The sequence below is a fragment of the Calliphora vicina genome, chromosome 5, assembly GCF_958450345.1.
Source record: "Calliphora vicina chromosome 5, idCalVici1.1, whole genome shotgun sequence".
NCBI classification, from domain to species: Eukaryota; Metazoa; Arthropoda; class Insecta; order Diptera; family Calliphoridae; genus Calliphora; species Calliphora vicina.
In genome coordinates, this window is record NC_088784.1 from 51,055,545 (window position 1) to 51,073,157 (window position 17,613).

At 33.0% G+C, this 17,613-nt stretch overlaps 1 protein-coding gene across 1 annotated transcript in view; it reads right to left on the reverse strand.

The window, feature by feature from the left end:
- The window catches only part of Elk (Eag-like K[+] channel), a 464,478-nt gene that overhangs the window by 289,064 nt on the left and 157,801 nt on the right, over positions 1-17,613 (reverse strand). Inside the window, exon 3 of the mRNA XM_065512744.1 lies at positions 8,174-8,337. Within this exon, the coding sequence (XP_065368816.1) occupies positions 8,174-8,337 (164 nt within the window). The remainder of the gene's footprint in view (positions 1-8,173; positions 8,338-17,613) is intronic.

A 17,613-nucleotide genomic window follows, 5' to 3' on the forward strand; every position in this document is an offset into this window, starting at 1 on the left:
GTATATATAATAAAAATTTTCCCAACAATTTTAAAAGTGATGCCCCTTTTTAATGTCAAAATCCCTCTTTTGTGCGACTTTTTTTTTTAAGAAATCCCCTTTTGTGCGACTTTTCTAAATAGCTGACCGCTGATTTTAATTTTTTTTCTATTTTTGAGGCTATTTATAAGTACGGTCATTATATCGAGCAACTGTAAAAGAGTCATTCTCAAGATGTAAAATAGTTGTATGAAATTCCTGCATTATGTTTTGCATAAAATATATAATTGCTTCTGATGATCCTTAACTTTTACATTCTTCTTCTTCATTGACGTCATTATCAGAAATTCCATATGACACGTATTCCCCTAAAACTTTTTGGCATTTATTTTTTCCTTTCTTCTAGAAGTAAGTAAATTTGAAGTAATAAATAATATAGATATAATTGTCGAAAATTTCTATTTAGCTGGACAAATGAAATTTTAGCTTGAAACTGGACAGGCATCAAAAAAGCTGGACAATACAGCCAAGTCCTGCCAGGCTGGCAACCCTACCTATAAGAAACATTGTGTTTATTTAAAATTTATTTGAAATTTTGTAGATCAACTTATTCTACTTTCTTTTGCACGCGTCTGAACACCACTTCAAATGAACACTTGTAAAGCTTTTAAAAATGTAACTTCATAAACGAATGATCAAATATATTAGTTTCAGTTGGAAAAAACCGTCAGCAAAAATAACAGAAACTATAGGAACTATGACTGAAAATATACAATGTTGCCTATAAGCAACATTTGACTTTTTAATTTCACTTTTATAACGGTGAACTTTGATTTTTTCATATTTTTTATAAAAAAAAATATGAAAAAACATTTACATATGTTTTTAACAACTGGATGTGGATGGTCTTTTGGGACTGTCGAAAGACTCCTTTGGGGAAACTAGTGCCACTCAGAGGTTGGAGGAGTTGGCTCTGTTATCTGATGACGAGCATGAGATCACTATGATTGCTGCTCAGAATCAGATAACGGAAACATCCCCTCCCACTGCTAGTGACAAGGACAACCAAAGGAGCCGTTCGGCAGAAGATGATCCACATGGCGCTAAGGTCGCCAATCTTGTTCGGCAGGTCGCCGTGGAGGAGTTGCCTAATGCCACTACATGAGACACTGATAAGCCAGGCCGAACGAAAGAGGATAGGGCAAAAAATGGCACTAGGAAATCTCTAGCCTTTCTGGCAAAGATGGGAAGAGAGATCCTGGGTCATTAACTGCAAAGGAAACATAGACAGGACGTCGCTAGATTTGAAAGAATCTACGGCCTTGTTAGTGTACTCTTGGGGGAGTATTCTCCTGTTGAGCAGCAAGTGGTAGCTGCTGTCGATCTGGCTGACACCCAAAAGGGTATAAGGTCGACAGCTCCAACCACTAGTAGTGCGGTAATAACTAAGGAGGGGGGCTCTTCTACCATCCTACAAATCGGTGCTTCGGCTAGAACTGTGGATGGTAACAACAAGCCTCCCATAAAGGTGTCAGGTGCGAAGGGAGTGAAGAATCCTCCGGCCGATTCTCTTAAGGGTGCCCGTATGGGTCTTCGAAGGCACCAGGATGCAGCAAGGCTTCGGAGAATGCTGGTGTAACCCCATCTAGCACTCTTAAGGGTACCCAAAAGGAGACCATTAAGATTGCTAGATCTGGGGACGACCAGCCTACCTCGTCAACAAAGAAGCTCAAGAAGTCTCTGAGTCAGGACGTATATCTTCAGGCAGCGATATTTGATCGGAATGATCCGGATGGGAAGATCAGCACCGATCAATGGCAGCTGCTTGAGGCTAGACTCTTGGACGAGATGGCTTTCCATAGTGGTAGCTCTGAAGACGTATCCTTTAAAGGTGCTGACTGGGCTAAGGGAGTCAAGGTCATAAACTGGAAATAAAAATTCATTTGAATTCTTAAGGACCGTAGTTGGGAAACTTGGCTACTTTAATCCAGCCTTAAAACTTGAAGTGATACGCGCTTCATAACTACCATTAAGGTCAATAGTGACAGTATGGATTCCTCCACCCGTAAGACCGGTGGAAACCATATTGGCACTATTGAAAAAACAGAATGTTGATCTCCCTATAGACCAATGGAAGGCGGTAGCCTCTATGGTGTGTAAGGAGAACAACGGGAGGGATTTCCGGTTCGCAGTGGATCGTAAATCCCTCGAGATTTTGGACAAGGTGAAAGGGGTTGTCAATTTTGGTTTTGGCACAGTCAGGTTTCGGTACTCGAAACATGACACTACCAAAGAGGCTGCTAGTGGTGCAGATAAACCTGCATCATTGTGAAGCGGCCTCAACAGAATTGGCAAACTTTCTCACCAAATCCCAGACCGACGTGGCCCTGATCCAAGAACCTTGGATTAACCAAAATAAGGTTTGCGGGTTAGGGATAGCGGGATACACGTTATTTATCCCGTCCACTGAGGACAAGGTAAGAACGTGTATCCTGGCAAGGAGAGAACTCAAACTAATAATTTCTCATTCCTTTAGGTGCGGTGACATCACTGTTGTGAATAGGGAAACCAGGGGTGAGCGGACGCTGACTTTGGCTTCGGTGTACATGCCGTATGATGCAGTAGATCCACCAGGCAATGAGGTGTTGGAGCTAACGGCATACACAAAAAGGAGAGGTGCTATCCTGGTTATGGGATGTGATGCAAATGCTCATCACAGCCAATGGGGCAGTGCTGACATCAATAAAAGAGGTGAGTGCGTCTATGATTTCATAACTGTCAATAATCTAGTTATCTGTAACAAGGGCAACATGCCCACGTTTAGGAACAAAGATAGGCAGGCGGTTATAGACATGACCTTGACGATGATAATTTCGTTAGAGATTGGAGGGTATCCACGGACTGTTCCTTTTCGGATCATAGTAGGATCACCTTCACCTTGAACTTCAACTCGTCCTTAAGGGTACCATTTAGGGATCCTAGGCGGACAAATTGAGGAACCTTTTATGACAAGGTACGTACTGGGTTTGAACAGTTTACTTTATGTGAACTGATACCACCCAATTTGGAAATAACGGTGAACAATTTCACCCGTTTATTAAATGAGAGCTATGAGTCATCATGCCCAATGAAATTTCCCGGTAGGCGTAAACAGCCAAAATGGTGGACTAAGGAACTTTAAGTTCAGAGGTCGACGGTTAGGAAATCTTTTAATAGGGCAAAGCTCACTGGATTACAAGGAGACTGGAACAACTACAAGGTGTGCTTCAATAAATACAAGGGAGATCTGAAAAGAGCGAAGCGGACTTCATGGAGGAATTATTGTGAATCCGTTGATAGCGTCAATGAGATGTCAAGATTTCGGAAAATTTTATCCAAAGACCCAAAGGTCATAGGGTATATTCAAAGAGCTGATAACTCATGGACGGAATCTAGCTCGGAAACATTCTCCCTGCTTATGGAAACACACTTTCCTGGTTGTGAAGGTATAGGCACTAGGGCTGACGATCAGGGGGCTAACATGCCTGAGGGAACTAGTCATGACTCTAGACAAATTGAGGGAATAGTCACTAGGGAAAAACTAGCCTGGGCGGTAAAATCTTTCGACCCGTATAAATCACCGGGTCCGGATGGAGTATTTCCGGCGATGCTGTGTAATATCCCGGATACGGCATTATTCCTTTTGGCTGATATCTTCAAGGCCTGTCTCAGTAGGAGGTATCTGCCGCGTGGGTGGAGAGAGGTCAAGGTTGTTTTCATACCTAAGGCCGGTAAGGCCAGCCACTCGAAACCAAAGGATTTTAGACCTATTAGCCTATCGTCTTTTCTTTTGAAGACATTAGAACGACTGATAGATCTACATCTAAGGAGCAATATAGATACCCATCTCATAAGCAACGCTCAACATGCCTACCTCAAGGGTAAGTCCGTTGAGAGTGCGCTTCATGAAGTGGTCGGTTGTATAGAGCACAGTCTGAAGCATAGGGAATATACTTTAGCTGCGTTTCTTGATATAGAAGGCGCCTTTAACAACATCAGGACAGAGGCAATTAGGAACTCGTTAGTAGAACTTGGGGTCAACGACTTTCTAGTGAGTTGGATAATTTTAATGCTGGAAATCAGGATTATCAACTCAGCCCTAGGGGACGATGTGATCAGAAGACGGGTTACCAGAGGTACACCACAAGGTGGAGTTCTTTCTCCTCTGCTGTGGTTACTGGCGGTTAATCCTATTCTCAGGACCTTCGAATCTAAGGGTAGGAAGATAATCGCCTATGCGGATGACGTGGTGATCCTGATTAAGGGAAAATTTCTCTCAACTATCAGTGACATCATGCAGGAGTCGCTTGGCGATCTCTCATCCTGGGCAAAGACTCACGGGCTGGGTGTAAACCCATCAAAGGCAGAATTGGTGTTGTTTACTAGGAAGTATAAGGTAGAGAACTTCAAATTGCCGAAACTAGACGGCGTTGAGCTGAGTTTATCAGGGGGAGCCAAGTATTTAGGAACCTTCCTTGACAATAAACTGTCATGGAAAATAAATACGCAGGAAATATTGAAAAGGGGCCTTAATACCTACTATACATGTAGGAACTCAATTGGCAAAAACTGGGGCTTGCGACCTAGTATGGTTAATTGGATCTACACTTCTGTTGTTAGACCTATTATTACTTATGGCTGCACAGTGTGGTGGGAGGCAATGAGGAAACGTAGCTACAGGGCTATACTCAACAAGGCTCAAAGATGTGCATGTCTGGGTATCACAGGTACCTTAGGCAGCACCCCGCAGGCGGCGTTGGATATAATCCTGAACCTACTACCCATTGAGATATATGTTGAAAGTGTGGCAGCAAGGAACTTACTCAGACTATCGGAGTCTTCCTTGGTGAAACCCTTGCGGATAGGACACACTATGATACTGTATGAAGCAGGGCATTATTCCATCTGGAATCTCTGACTATAAGGTCGCGACCTTCAGCTTTGGTGCTTCACCCCCAGTAGAATTCCCCACTAGGGATAAGTGGGCTGGATCCGATCAACTGTTTGATGAGTGTAGCGTCTTCCAGGCAGAGATCTTCGCGATCTGGAAAGCCACAGAGTTGATAGGTACACACATCAATAGGGGAGCTGTAGTGACAATATATGTAGACAGTCAGGCGGCACTGAAGGCCTTGGAATGTCATTTAGTACACTCCAACCTAGTAGAGGACTGTAGGAGAGCTCTGGAGGAGCTAGGAGCTATATTCTGATCTGGACCATGACACTAGGGAACGGGCTGTTAGACCACCCATTTGTCACTACTACAGGGTAATCTACGAAAGATTCCGGGACTGCACGAATCAATCCTGGTGCAGTAGAACAGATTGCAAAGTTTCCAGGGCCTTATGGCCAAGACTGAATGCGAACGCGACTGGAACACTGTTAGAGTTGGATAGGTACAATATCAGGATTCTAGTAGGAGTGATAACCGGTCATTGCTCAATTGGAGCCTTTAAGGGAAAATGGAATATTGGCACACAGGACTTCTGTAGAGTATGTGGGGATGCAGAGGAGATAGAGACAGTAGAGCACATTATGTGCAACTGCCCTATGCTACAGGGTCACAGACTTAAATGGCTAGGAAATAGATTTCTGGACGAACTTGGTAGTGTTGCTGGCTGCAAACTAAGCAACATACTAGGTTTCATTAAGGGAATAGGGTGGCTATTTAAGGGACGTTCTACGGCAGGTCCAAATCCGTAAAAAGACTTATCTTTCCTTTCTTTCTTCTTCTTTTAATCAGACGGAATTTTGCTTACTCTAATGCTATCATCTTTATCTATCTCTATTGAAGGGAATCACAATGGACCTCAAGGTCTCTGGGTGGAAGTACACTTAGTGTACACCCTTCCAAACCTAACCTAACCTAACAACAAATATACCGTTATTCTACAATGAACACAAAAATCAAGAAAATCCGACTTTGTCGAGTTCAAAGATAGCTAAAATCTGATTTTCCTTTGAAGAGTCAAGTCAGAAGAGTCAACGTCAGAATTATATATGTATAAAAGAGAGGTTTGCAAGGCGATTCCTGTCATTTATAAGACATCACACATCTGATACAAAGTTTTGGCCAGATCTGGCAAGTTGTTATTACTAAAATACCACTATGAAGTGGTATAATGTTGATATTGATGTTGTACCAAAACACACCAATCCACCAAATTGCCCAAATCTTCATCCAATCGAGAAATATTGGGCAATTGTTAAACGTAAATTGAAAAAGAGTGCAGGTAAAGTAAATAACCATATTTTGATGAGTGCAGCAGTTAATGTGATGCATTAAAAGAGAAGCCAGAAAATTTATTCGAAATAAAGACACATAAACTTCCAATAATCCATTTGTTTAAAGCTTAATAAATTACCTTTAATTTCATGTATAAAATGTTAACATATACTGTTTCATTTAAACCATCCCGATTTTAAATGGACACTACTTTATTAAATAAATTATTGATCTGGCTTGAACGATCATGGTGTTGTTGTTGATATTGCTGCTGTTGTTGATGTAAATAATAATAAAATATCAATAGGACGCATGTCACTGGACCTATGACTTACAATTTAAAGTGAATTTAATAAATTAATATCAACACTATCTTCTATATGTTGAAGGTCACAATCAATATTCGGCACATTTAAACTTTCCCCAAGGATTTACTATTTTATGGAAGTGGAACAGATTTGCCACAGCTTCCTCCAAGGGGCTCAGTATAATTTCTTTATATATACCGCATCTAGTATCTTCGTCTAACTTTATGCAAATATTTTATATCTTTTACAAAATATTTTCAAAAAAAAAAATTTTTAGAAAATAAATGAATATTTTAAAAAATGTTACAAAGTATTTCATTAAAACCGGTTAACATTCTTTAAAAAAAACTGGTTTGGCAAAAAACCGCAAAGTTAAAGAAAACCGAAACTATCTGAATTTACAAAGATGAAAAAACCGGTTGACCGGTTTCGCGTACTCTAGATATTATGGCCCATAATCATAGTCAAACACTAAAGTCGGTTCTTTTTAGAAACAACTTTAAAATAAAAACCTGCTTTTAATTATTTTGCAACTATAGTCAAAATTAAAGTATGTTTTATACTATGTTCACATTTGCAGAGTTAATCATCTCAAACGTGATTAAGCTCTAATCACTTCAAAATCGAGATGATTATCCATACATTTAAATGATTTGTTAATCACTTCAAATTGACATGATTAAATCTTAATCACTTCATTAATCACGTAGAATCAACTGAACATACCTCAAACTGATGATGATGTAGCATCGGCCACCTTTTAGTGTAGTACCGATAAATAAATTTTGACAGAAGTTTTTTTTTTCCTTAAAAAAACCTTAAATAATTCATCAATGTTCACAATTTCATAATTAAAAAGTTTAAAATAATCTGCTGATATCTTTAATAAAGTATTTATTTCCATATTTAATGTCTTAAAGAAATATAAATTTGTTTTGTTGTTTTTTCTTTGTCAACTTAATCATTTTAGTGTCAACTTAATCATCTCAAATGTAATGTGAACGGCTTTGATTAACTTAATCAAAATTTTGCTTAAACGCGTTTAAAAGCCCAAGTGTGAACATAGCATTAAATTGAACCGACTTTAACTGGGTGCCACCGCAAATGTAGAAAATGTTTTCATACAATATACAACAAAATACAGACAAGTGGCAACGCTGAACAGCTGACATACAAAATTAAAAAAAAAAAAAAAATAAGAAGTAAACAATAAAAGTAACCGGGACAACTAAAGAAAAAAAGTTGTTTGTTGTGGAAAATAAAATATATAAGATGTATATCATAATTAAAATATTTTGGTACTAATTTTATTGATAACTGTTCAATAATTGCAAAATCTCTACCAATATCTTGTAACTTAAACATTTTTTACTTTCTGCCGAACTTTTTTACTTGGTGAAGAACAGCTGATGCTGTTGTTAATCGAGTTAATAAGAGCTTCAGCTAGTTGAATATTTAAAGTCGACTTCAACGTCAGAAGTATACTTTAACTTGTCTATGATAGACCTAAAGTCCACTCTAGAGTAAAGTCGAGTTTAATTCTCTTAAAGTATTCTTTATTTCTGACTATGATTATGGGCCTATGTCTTTAAAATTAGAGATAATAGATTCTTAAACTTACTTCCCCATTATATAAGTCCGAAGCATACAGGTGATCAAATGGCAATGCAGCTAGTAAGTCCACTACAAACCATCCTTTTAAATAATTTATAGCTATTAGCTTAGATTCCGATACAACTTCACCTTTACTGGAAACAAACGTTGTCCGAAAATTTAGTATAATATCTGAAATTAAAAAATAATGTGTTTAAACGATATTTCAAAATACATATGTACTCACATTGTATTAGGATAAATACAAATTTTTACATTTATGTTTTCATATACATATACATCCATATGTTAAATATTTTTTTTAGGCATTTTTAATGCGTTCAAAAACACACGGAAAAAAACATTAAATTTGAAATGTCTGAAGACTGGGTTAGCCGACCATTGATGGAATGTAACCGTAATGTTGACCTAACGTAAGACTTAAGTTTGACATAGAAATCAAAATAAATAATTTTTTGCAGTCGAAATTTGTTTTTATGTATAATAATACAATATAAAACCAATATTTTAACAAATTTAATAGCTTTTAAAAATCAATACTGTTAGCAGATGTCATGTAAAAACATAAGGAATTTCTGGTGCAGATGTTACAGTTATGTTACATTTTATAACCATAGATTAAAAAAATTTAGATTAAAAAAAATCGATTACTTATAAATAAATACCAACAGTCTTATGCAAAAAAAACCTTATTGTAGATTTAAAACACAATTTTGTTAACGAACACTATCAGCCATATGCATAAACATTTACAAAAGGTTTATAAACCAATTAGGTATATTAAAATTTTCATAAAGTTGTATTCATAAACGATTAATAGCTTTAAATACCTTTGTTAAACAATTTTTAAATGTACAAATTTTATAGTAGGTTCGACCTTACTTTAACAAAATGTCAAAAAAAAATTACAGCCATATGCATAAACAATTACAAAAGGTTTATAAACCAATTATAGGAAAATTTTCATAAAGTTGTATTCATAAACGATTAATAGCTTAAAATACCTTTGATAAACAATTGTTAAATGTAAAAATTTTATAGTAGGTTCGACCCTACTTTAAACCTACTTTAAGGAATTCTTTTTACTTTTATCTTAAAAAAGAGGATTTTAAAGATAAATTTGGAATAATAGATGATAATATTGCAATTTCTAAACACAATTTCCACTCCGCTGGCGATTAAGTTCCATTTTAATAGTATATGATTTTGTTTGATATTCCTCCGGCAGTGAACTATGTACATATATAAGGTTCACAAGTTAGTTTCATTGGCATTTTTGTCATTTACTTTTAACCTGCAACGCCATATAGTAATAAAATGTGTAAACATTGTGGAAGAAGGTCCACAGAATCTAATATACCCACTCCGGAATTAAAACTATGTGTTTCCACATATAAATTCATTAAATTTTGTTAAAATTTAACAAAATGTCAATAAAAATAAATTAATAAAACAAATTATAAAACAGTGATGTTTATTTTATCACAGAATATTCGTCATTCGAATACATTAAATAATAATTGAAATAAACTTTATAAAAAAGTTTGTACATTAATACATTTTAGCTTAATATAAATTTACTAGAATCAGATAGGTATACATTTTTTTATCTAAAAATTAGTTGTTATCTTCAAAAATGTATTATTACTAAAAACAATTAATGAAAAAAATAAAATTAACGAATATTTTATCCTAATTGAAAGCAACACTAACAACAAAAAAAGGGAAATAAATGAGAAGCATTGCCAGCTTAGACAAAAATCAGTGCTTTAGTTATTGTGCCTTTATCAAACTTTTATGAATACAATACTTTTATAAATGGTTTTTAAAGCTAAAGTGTTCGTTAACAAAATTGTGTTTTAAATCTACAATAAGGTTTTTTATGCATATTAATGCATATTAAACCTACTTTAAGGAATTCTGTTTACTTTTTATCTTAAAAAAGAGGATTTTAAAGATAAATTTGGAATAATAGACGATAATATTGCAATTGCTAAGCACAATTTCCACTCCGCTGGCGAATAAGTTCCATTTGCATAGTATATGATTTTGTATGATATTCCTCCGGCAGTGTTCTACATGAGGTTCAAAAGTGAGTTTGATTGGCATTTTTGTCATTTACTTTTAACCTGCAACGCCATATAGTAATAAAATGTGTAAACATTATGGAAGAAGCTTCACACAATCTAATATACCCACTCCGGAATTAAAACTATGTGTTTCCACATAGAAATTCATTAAATTTTGTTAAAATTTAACAAAATGTCAATAAAAATAAATTAATAAAACAAATTATAAAACAGTGATGATTATTTTTTCACAGAATATTCGTCATTCGAATACTTTTAATAATAATTGAAATGAACTATATAAAAATGTTTGTACATTAATACATTTTAGCTTAATATAAATTTACTAAATTCAAATATATATTTTTTTCTCTAAAAATTAGTTGTTATCTTCAAAAATGTATTATTACTACAAACAATTAATGAAAAATGAAAATTAACGAATATTTTATCCAAATTGAAAGCAACACTAACAACGAACAAGTAAGAGTGCTATATTCGGCTATGCCGAATCTTATATACCCTTCACCTTTGTTGTGGATGCATTATTATTTTTTATAATTAGTATATAGGTATGTATGTACATTGCCCACTTTCAGCGTACAGCATCCTAAATTTATCAAGAACACAAAAAACAACAACAACGCCAAACGAAACAGAACACCAAAAGAAAAAACAAAAACAAAATACGCAAGGCAATGAAACCAACACACATCCAAACATACGTTTAATTGTATAAAAAACAACAACAACACCAAAAGAAACAAAACACAAAAGAACAAGTAAGAGTGCTATATTCGGCTATGCCGAATCTTATATACCCTTCACCTTTGTTGTGGATGCATTATTATTTTTTATAATTAGTATATAGGTATGTATGTACATTGCCCACTTTCAGCGTACAGCATCCTAAATTTATCAAGAACACAAAAAACAACAACAACGCCAAACGAAACAAAACACCAAAAGAAAAAACAAAATACGCAAGGCAATGAAACCAACACACATCCAAACATACGTTTAATTGTATAAAAAACAACAACAACGCCAAAAGAAACAAAATACGCAAAGCATGCACATTCAAACATACGATTTGTTGATTTTTTGTCAAAAAAACCAACACACAACCAAACAAAAGTTTAGTTGTATAAAAAACAACAACAACGCCAAAAGAAACAAAACACAAAAAACAAAATACGCAAAGCATGCACATTCAAACATACGATTTGTTGTTTTTTTTGTCAAAGACAGACAGACAGACAGACAGACGGACATGGCTTAATCGACTCCGCTATCTATAAGGATCCAGAATATATATACTTTATAGGGTCGGAAATGAAAAATGTAGAAATTACAAACGGAATGACAAACTTATATATACCCTTCTCACGAAGCTGAAGGGTATAAAAACAAAATACGCAAAACATACACATTCAAACATACGATTTCTTGATTTTTTGTCAAAAAAACCAACACACAACCAAACAAAAGTTTAGTTGTATAAAAAACAACTACAACGCCAAAAGAAACAAAACACAAAAAAAAAAAAAACAAAATACGCAAAGCTTGCACATCCAAACATACGTTTTGTTGTTTTTTTGTCAAAAAAACCAACACACAACCAAACAAACGTTTAGTTGTATAAAAAACAACAACAACGCCAAAAGAAACAAAACACAAAAAAAAACAAAATACGCAAAGCTTGCACATCCAACCATACGTTTTGTTGTTTTTTTTGTCAAAGCATGCAATGCATTGTGTTTTTTGATGAAATTTTCAGAGGTTGTCTCGGATTTTTGCTCATATCTCCGTTATTTATGGACGGATTTTGCTGATTTTAAATAGCAAAATTCTCGAAAGTATGTCTGACAGAATTGTTGAAGATTTGGATCCCGGAGATATCTGGGGCCTTCAGAAAATTGATTTCAACAGACAGACAGACAGACGGACAGACAGACGGACATGGCTTAATCGACTCCGCTATCTATAAGGATCCAGAATATATATACTTTATAGGGTCGGAAATGAAAAATGTAGAAATTACAAACGGAATGACAAACTTATATATACCCTTCTCACGAAGCTGAAGGGTATAAAAAGGGGAAATAAATGAGAAGCATTGTCAACTTAAACGAAAATCAGTACATTAGTTATTGTGCATTTAGCAAACGTTTATGAATACAATACTTTTATAAATGGGTTTTAAAGATAAAGTGTTAACAAAATTGTGTTTTAAATCTACAATAAGGTTTTTTTATGCATATAGCCGTTATTAATTATTAAATTTCATATATTTAACAATGGTTTACTACAGGTGTTTTAAGCTAATTTTCGTTTTTGGATATACTTTTATCGAATTTAGCTTAACAACGGTTAGTAAGCATTAGGGTATTCAATTAATCGGGTTTCTGGTTTAATCGGTTAATCGAGCAAATAATTAATCGGGGTTTAGATTTATTCGGTTAATAATCGGTTAATTTAAAATTATTCTATTAACCGAATAATATCTATTTTAATTTCAAATTGAAAATACAACCACGAATTTTGTGTACAAAAACATAAAAAAAAACAAACAAAACATAACAATTCAACCGAAAAATAATAGCAAATGTGGTATTTGAGATCCTTTTTGTATACACATGTGAGTTTTATAGGATTTTAGTGAGATTTTCTGAAATAATCTTTTAAAAAAAGAATATAATTTAAATGTTTTCCTTTTAAACGTTTGTTTCTTTAGATTTAATAAAACTTGACTTGGAAAAACTATCTCGCTGATTGTAGATGTTGGAGAAATAGAAAGCATGATAAATAGAGTAACTTCGGGTATTGTGGACTATGCGTCTAATGTGGACCAGTGTCTTTTTTCAGAAACTATTGAAGGTATGATAAAACTGATTTGTCGTACATTTTACAATTTGTTTGAAACGACAATTGCACATTTGCTTTCATGAGTAATTGATATGTTGGCTATTTATTCTTGTATTGAAATTAATGCGCGTGCTCAACATTTTTTTCGGCTCAAGTAAGAAACAAAATTTGGTACAGGTACTTTGTAGAATTTAATGTTTGGTTGTTTTATATAGTTAAAGTGGACACGTAGTTTTGCATATATTTGGTAAGAATTTAAGCACATTTAGATTATTAGGTAAAAATATTTTTTTACCACTGTAACCCAAGTTCGTTTAATGTGGACCACTTAAATTACTTGATTATGTACTACTGGTCCATATTACCCGACAATAACTATGTACTTTGTAAGCAATCTAAGCCAAGAACGCGACTTTTTAGTTTGTATTAATAAAAATATATTGAAATTAAATTTTTTAATCATTCATGATTAGCTGGTTCATGAATTTTATGTATTAAATACTAGTCCACATTACCCTCATATAGTGGTCCATATTACCCTCCAATTTTTTTAATGCTGGTTTTTGGGTTCCTTACAATATTTTCACATAATTTTTTTATCCTTTGACGGAAAAAATTTTCAACTGCAAAAACAATTAGGGAATATATTAGCTAATATATTGCTTCACAACTTTTTTAATATCCATATATATTGTGGCCAAAATTTAGAAGAAACAAAACGGTAGTCCACATTACCCGAAGTTACTCTAATATTCAATATAAAAGTTCTTTTTTTTTAGTTTTTTCTAAGCATATAAAATCGTTCGTTATACCATTGGAGTCCTTTTTGGATTGTTTTAGATTTTGAATACTTTTAATAGTTTCGTTAATTTCTGATAAAAGACTAATTTCAAAAAAAGTTTCGTCTATACATGTAAATACAAACAAAGTTTGAAATACATGTAAATTAAATATGTCAGTTATTATACTCACTAAACACTAAAATTTTAATTTGAAATTTGTATTTGAATTGAAACGGAAAAATAAATTCAAAAATGTGTTAAAGTGCAAAAAAAAGGAATTTCGGTTAATCGGTTAATCGACACAAATTAATCGGTTTATTTGTTATTTGAAAATCAGCAATTTTAAATTATTCGAACAGTTAACCGTCCAAAATTAATCGGTTAACCGATTAACGGTTAATCGATTGAATACCCTAGTAAGCATGTTGTAAGTTTTTTTGCATAAGACTATAGACTAAAGGTAGGATCACACGATTGCCGCTATGCACCAATTATTGGTCTATTTTATACGTCAATCGTGTGATTTCACAACTTATTGGCTCATATGTCAAACCACAACAATATTGTGCTTATTTGGCCCAATCAAATGCAACACTGGTGCGGCAATCATGTGAATGCTTGATAGGCAACATGCACCAATAAAAAAGTTAAAAATACAACAATATTTATTGTGTTCTAGTGCGGCAATCAAAGAAGACAATTAGCGCCAATATTCATTTTTGTAAAAGAAATATTCTTTTTGTGAGCCACTCTTTGACCCACATACATCTTTTAACATTTCTTTATTAATTTTTTTATACGATAATTAAGGCCGACGCAATTTTCTTTTTATTTAACAAATAATTTTTTCACAATTAGATTTTTTTACATTTATGTAAACAAAACAAAATTTAACATCTAGACAACAGCTGTTTCTCTGAGTTGCCGCAAACTAGAACAATCGTGTGACTGGAATGCGACAATTATTGCCACTATATCGCTTTGCGCCAATTAACGACAATCAAATTTATATAAAATGAGGCAATCATGTGACTGCAGAGAATTTGATTGGGACAATTTCTTTATTGGGCCCCAATTCAGCACAATAAAAATTGTATTAAATTGGTGCATTGCGGCAATCGTGTGATCCTACCTTAAGAGATTTGTCAAATGATATGGTCCTATTTTTTTACAAAAGGCGAAAGACATGAATTCAAGAATTTAAGAAAAGTTGTGTTTTTATTTTAAATAGCAGTAAGCAACGCTTTTTGTGAAAGAGTTTTTACTTTTTAAACAATATTTATACTAAAGAAAGAAACCGAATCTTATTCGACCTCATTATAGCTGAAATATTAATACGAACAAATTTAGAGGAATCTTTTAAAGATTTTCAAAATTGTTTACAGATCACTAAATATTTGGAATTGGGCAAATCCGCAAGCTCGGTAGTATTTAATTTTAATTCTTACATACATATATACATATACATTAGAGTGCTCCAAAAAAATAAAATTGCGAATTTTGACCGTCCCCCCCTCAAAAATTGTTTCATGTATTATAGAAACACGTTGTGAAGAATATTATGATGATAGGATAACGTTAACTGGTGCCGCAACGACGCTGAAGTTTTATATATACAATTTTTTTAGTTTTTATAAAAATTTTGCTATTAAATAATCACTTTTGCAATTTAATTTAGTAAAATCAAATGTGTACGTAATTGTCTTTCCAATAAGATATAAAATACAAAAATTTGTTACAAAATTTTAAAGTTATTAAAAATTCGCAAGTCCATTAACCTTTCTCAGGCCACTAGAACATGAAATGTAGAAACAAAATTAACATATTCAGTGAAATATTAAATTAAATCGTTAGCTTAGTACGCAAACGTAACAAGTCCACTTTTGATTGAAATTAAGATTTTGATGCAGAAAGATAGTAAAACATAAGATACATATATTGCAATAAAAAATTTCGTTATTTTGTTTCTAACTGACAGAGCTGTAAATGAATCACTCATTTTTGAATTAATTCGCGAATCATTCACACAAAAAAATGAATTGAATGAAATTTGAGTCAATTCAAATGAATTTGGTAAAAATGAATTGCAATTCGTTTCCAATTCAAATGAATTGAATTGATTTTGAATTAATTCAAATGAATTTGGTAAATATGAATTGCAATTCGTTTCCAATTCAAATGAATTGAATTGATTTTGAATTAATTCAATTCATTTACAATTCATTTGAATTGAATTGATTTTGAATTAATTCAAACGAATTAAAAAAAAAAATAGCAATTCATTTCCAACTCCGACGCGAAATTCGCAGCATATTTAGCAGATTCTTCAATGTCATTAAGTATGCAGTATAATTAATCGACGGTTAAAAAGTCTTCCTTTAAATATAATGCGCCGTTACCATCGTCAGCTGGTGTTGAAAGATTATTTTCGTACGCCTCTATTCTAAACATCCCTAAACGTGGATTTCTTTCAGATGATAATTTTGAAAAGCTATTGTTGTTTAAGGTGAATGATGCATTCTAATTAAATCTAATTAGCCTTATTTATGAAACTCAATTGTGTTTTGAACTACATACATTGTTATTTTTCCTTATTTTTGATTATTTTTGGAAGATAGTTTTATTTTTTTGAAATAAATATAATATAAATATTAGCAAAAAGTTTGCTGTTGGGTGGTCGTGGGTCACAAAATTTCAAAAATTATTAATTGCTTCTTGAATATTAAATATGTTTTGTCGTTCAGCGTATTTCAAAATAAAAATCAGTTCTTCTTGAATAAATAAACTCCAAACACCATGTTTTCATTGATCAGGCGCGTATACAGGACAAGGCTTTTCAATTTTTGTACTGGATATTTTCATTTTGGTAGGAGAAATCTTTCATTCCCCCTAGAGATCTGCTCTTGAATTTGATTGATTGCAACTCATTTTTGAATCATTCATTTGAATTGCTATTCTTTTTTCTAATTCATTTGAATTAATTCAAAATCAATTCAATTCAAATGAATTGTAAATGAATTGCAATTCATTTTTACAAATTCATTTGAATTGGAAATGAATTGAAATTCATTTCTGCCTAATTCGTTTGAATTGATTCAAATTTCATTCAATTCATTTTTTCAATTCAATGAATTAATTCAAAATTTAGCTAATTCATAATGAATTAAAATCAAAAAAGAATGATTCATTTACAGCTCTGCTAACTGATGATTTTTCAGTGATACGCAAAAGTGCTAACTCCACAAAAAAAAATAGTAATAATAAGAAAACTACTTTTTCAATACTATTTGCTAAAATACTTTGAAGATTAACATTTTTCGATGTAATCACTATAGTGTGGTTACACAATTCACTGTAAAATAAAAAAAAATAATTTTGAAGAAATAATAATAAAAAAATTAATTATTTAAGATTTTGAGTTATTTTCCTTTACAGCAATGAAATAAGACTGTTTTTTGTTATGTATTTAAATAATATAAAATAATAAAACGAGAAATTAAAATTTATTATAAGAAAATGTGCTAAGTCCAGCCAAAAAAACCAAAATCCCAAAAATCAAAAGAGCTAAGTCCCTAAAAATGGCTTCAGTTTCTAAAGTCATTTCAATTTGTTTATGTAAAACTTATTTGGAGCAAGATTTGTGTAGACACATATATAAATTAACCATTTACGACCGATAAAGTATAATTTCGGGAGAACATTTGTATGGGTGCTAGGTGAAATAATGG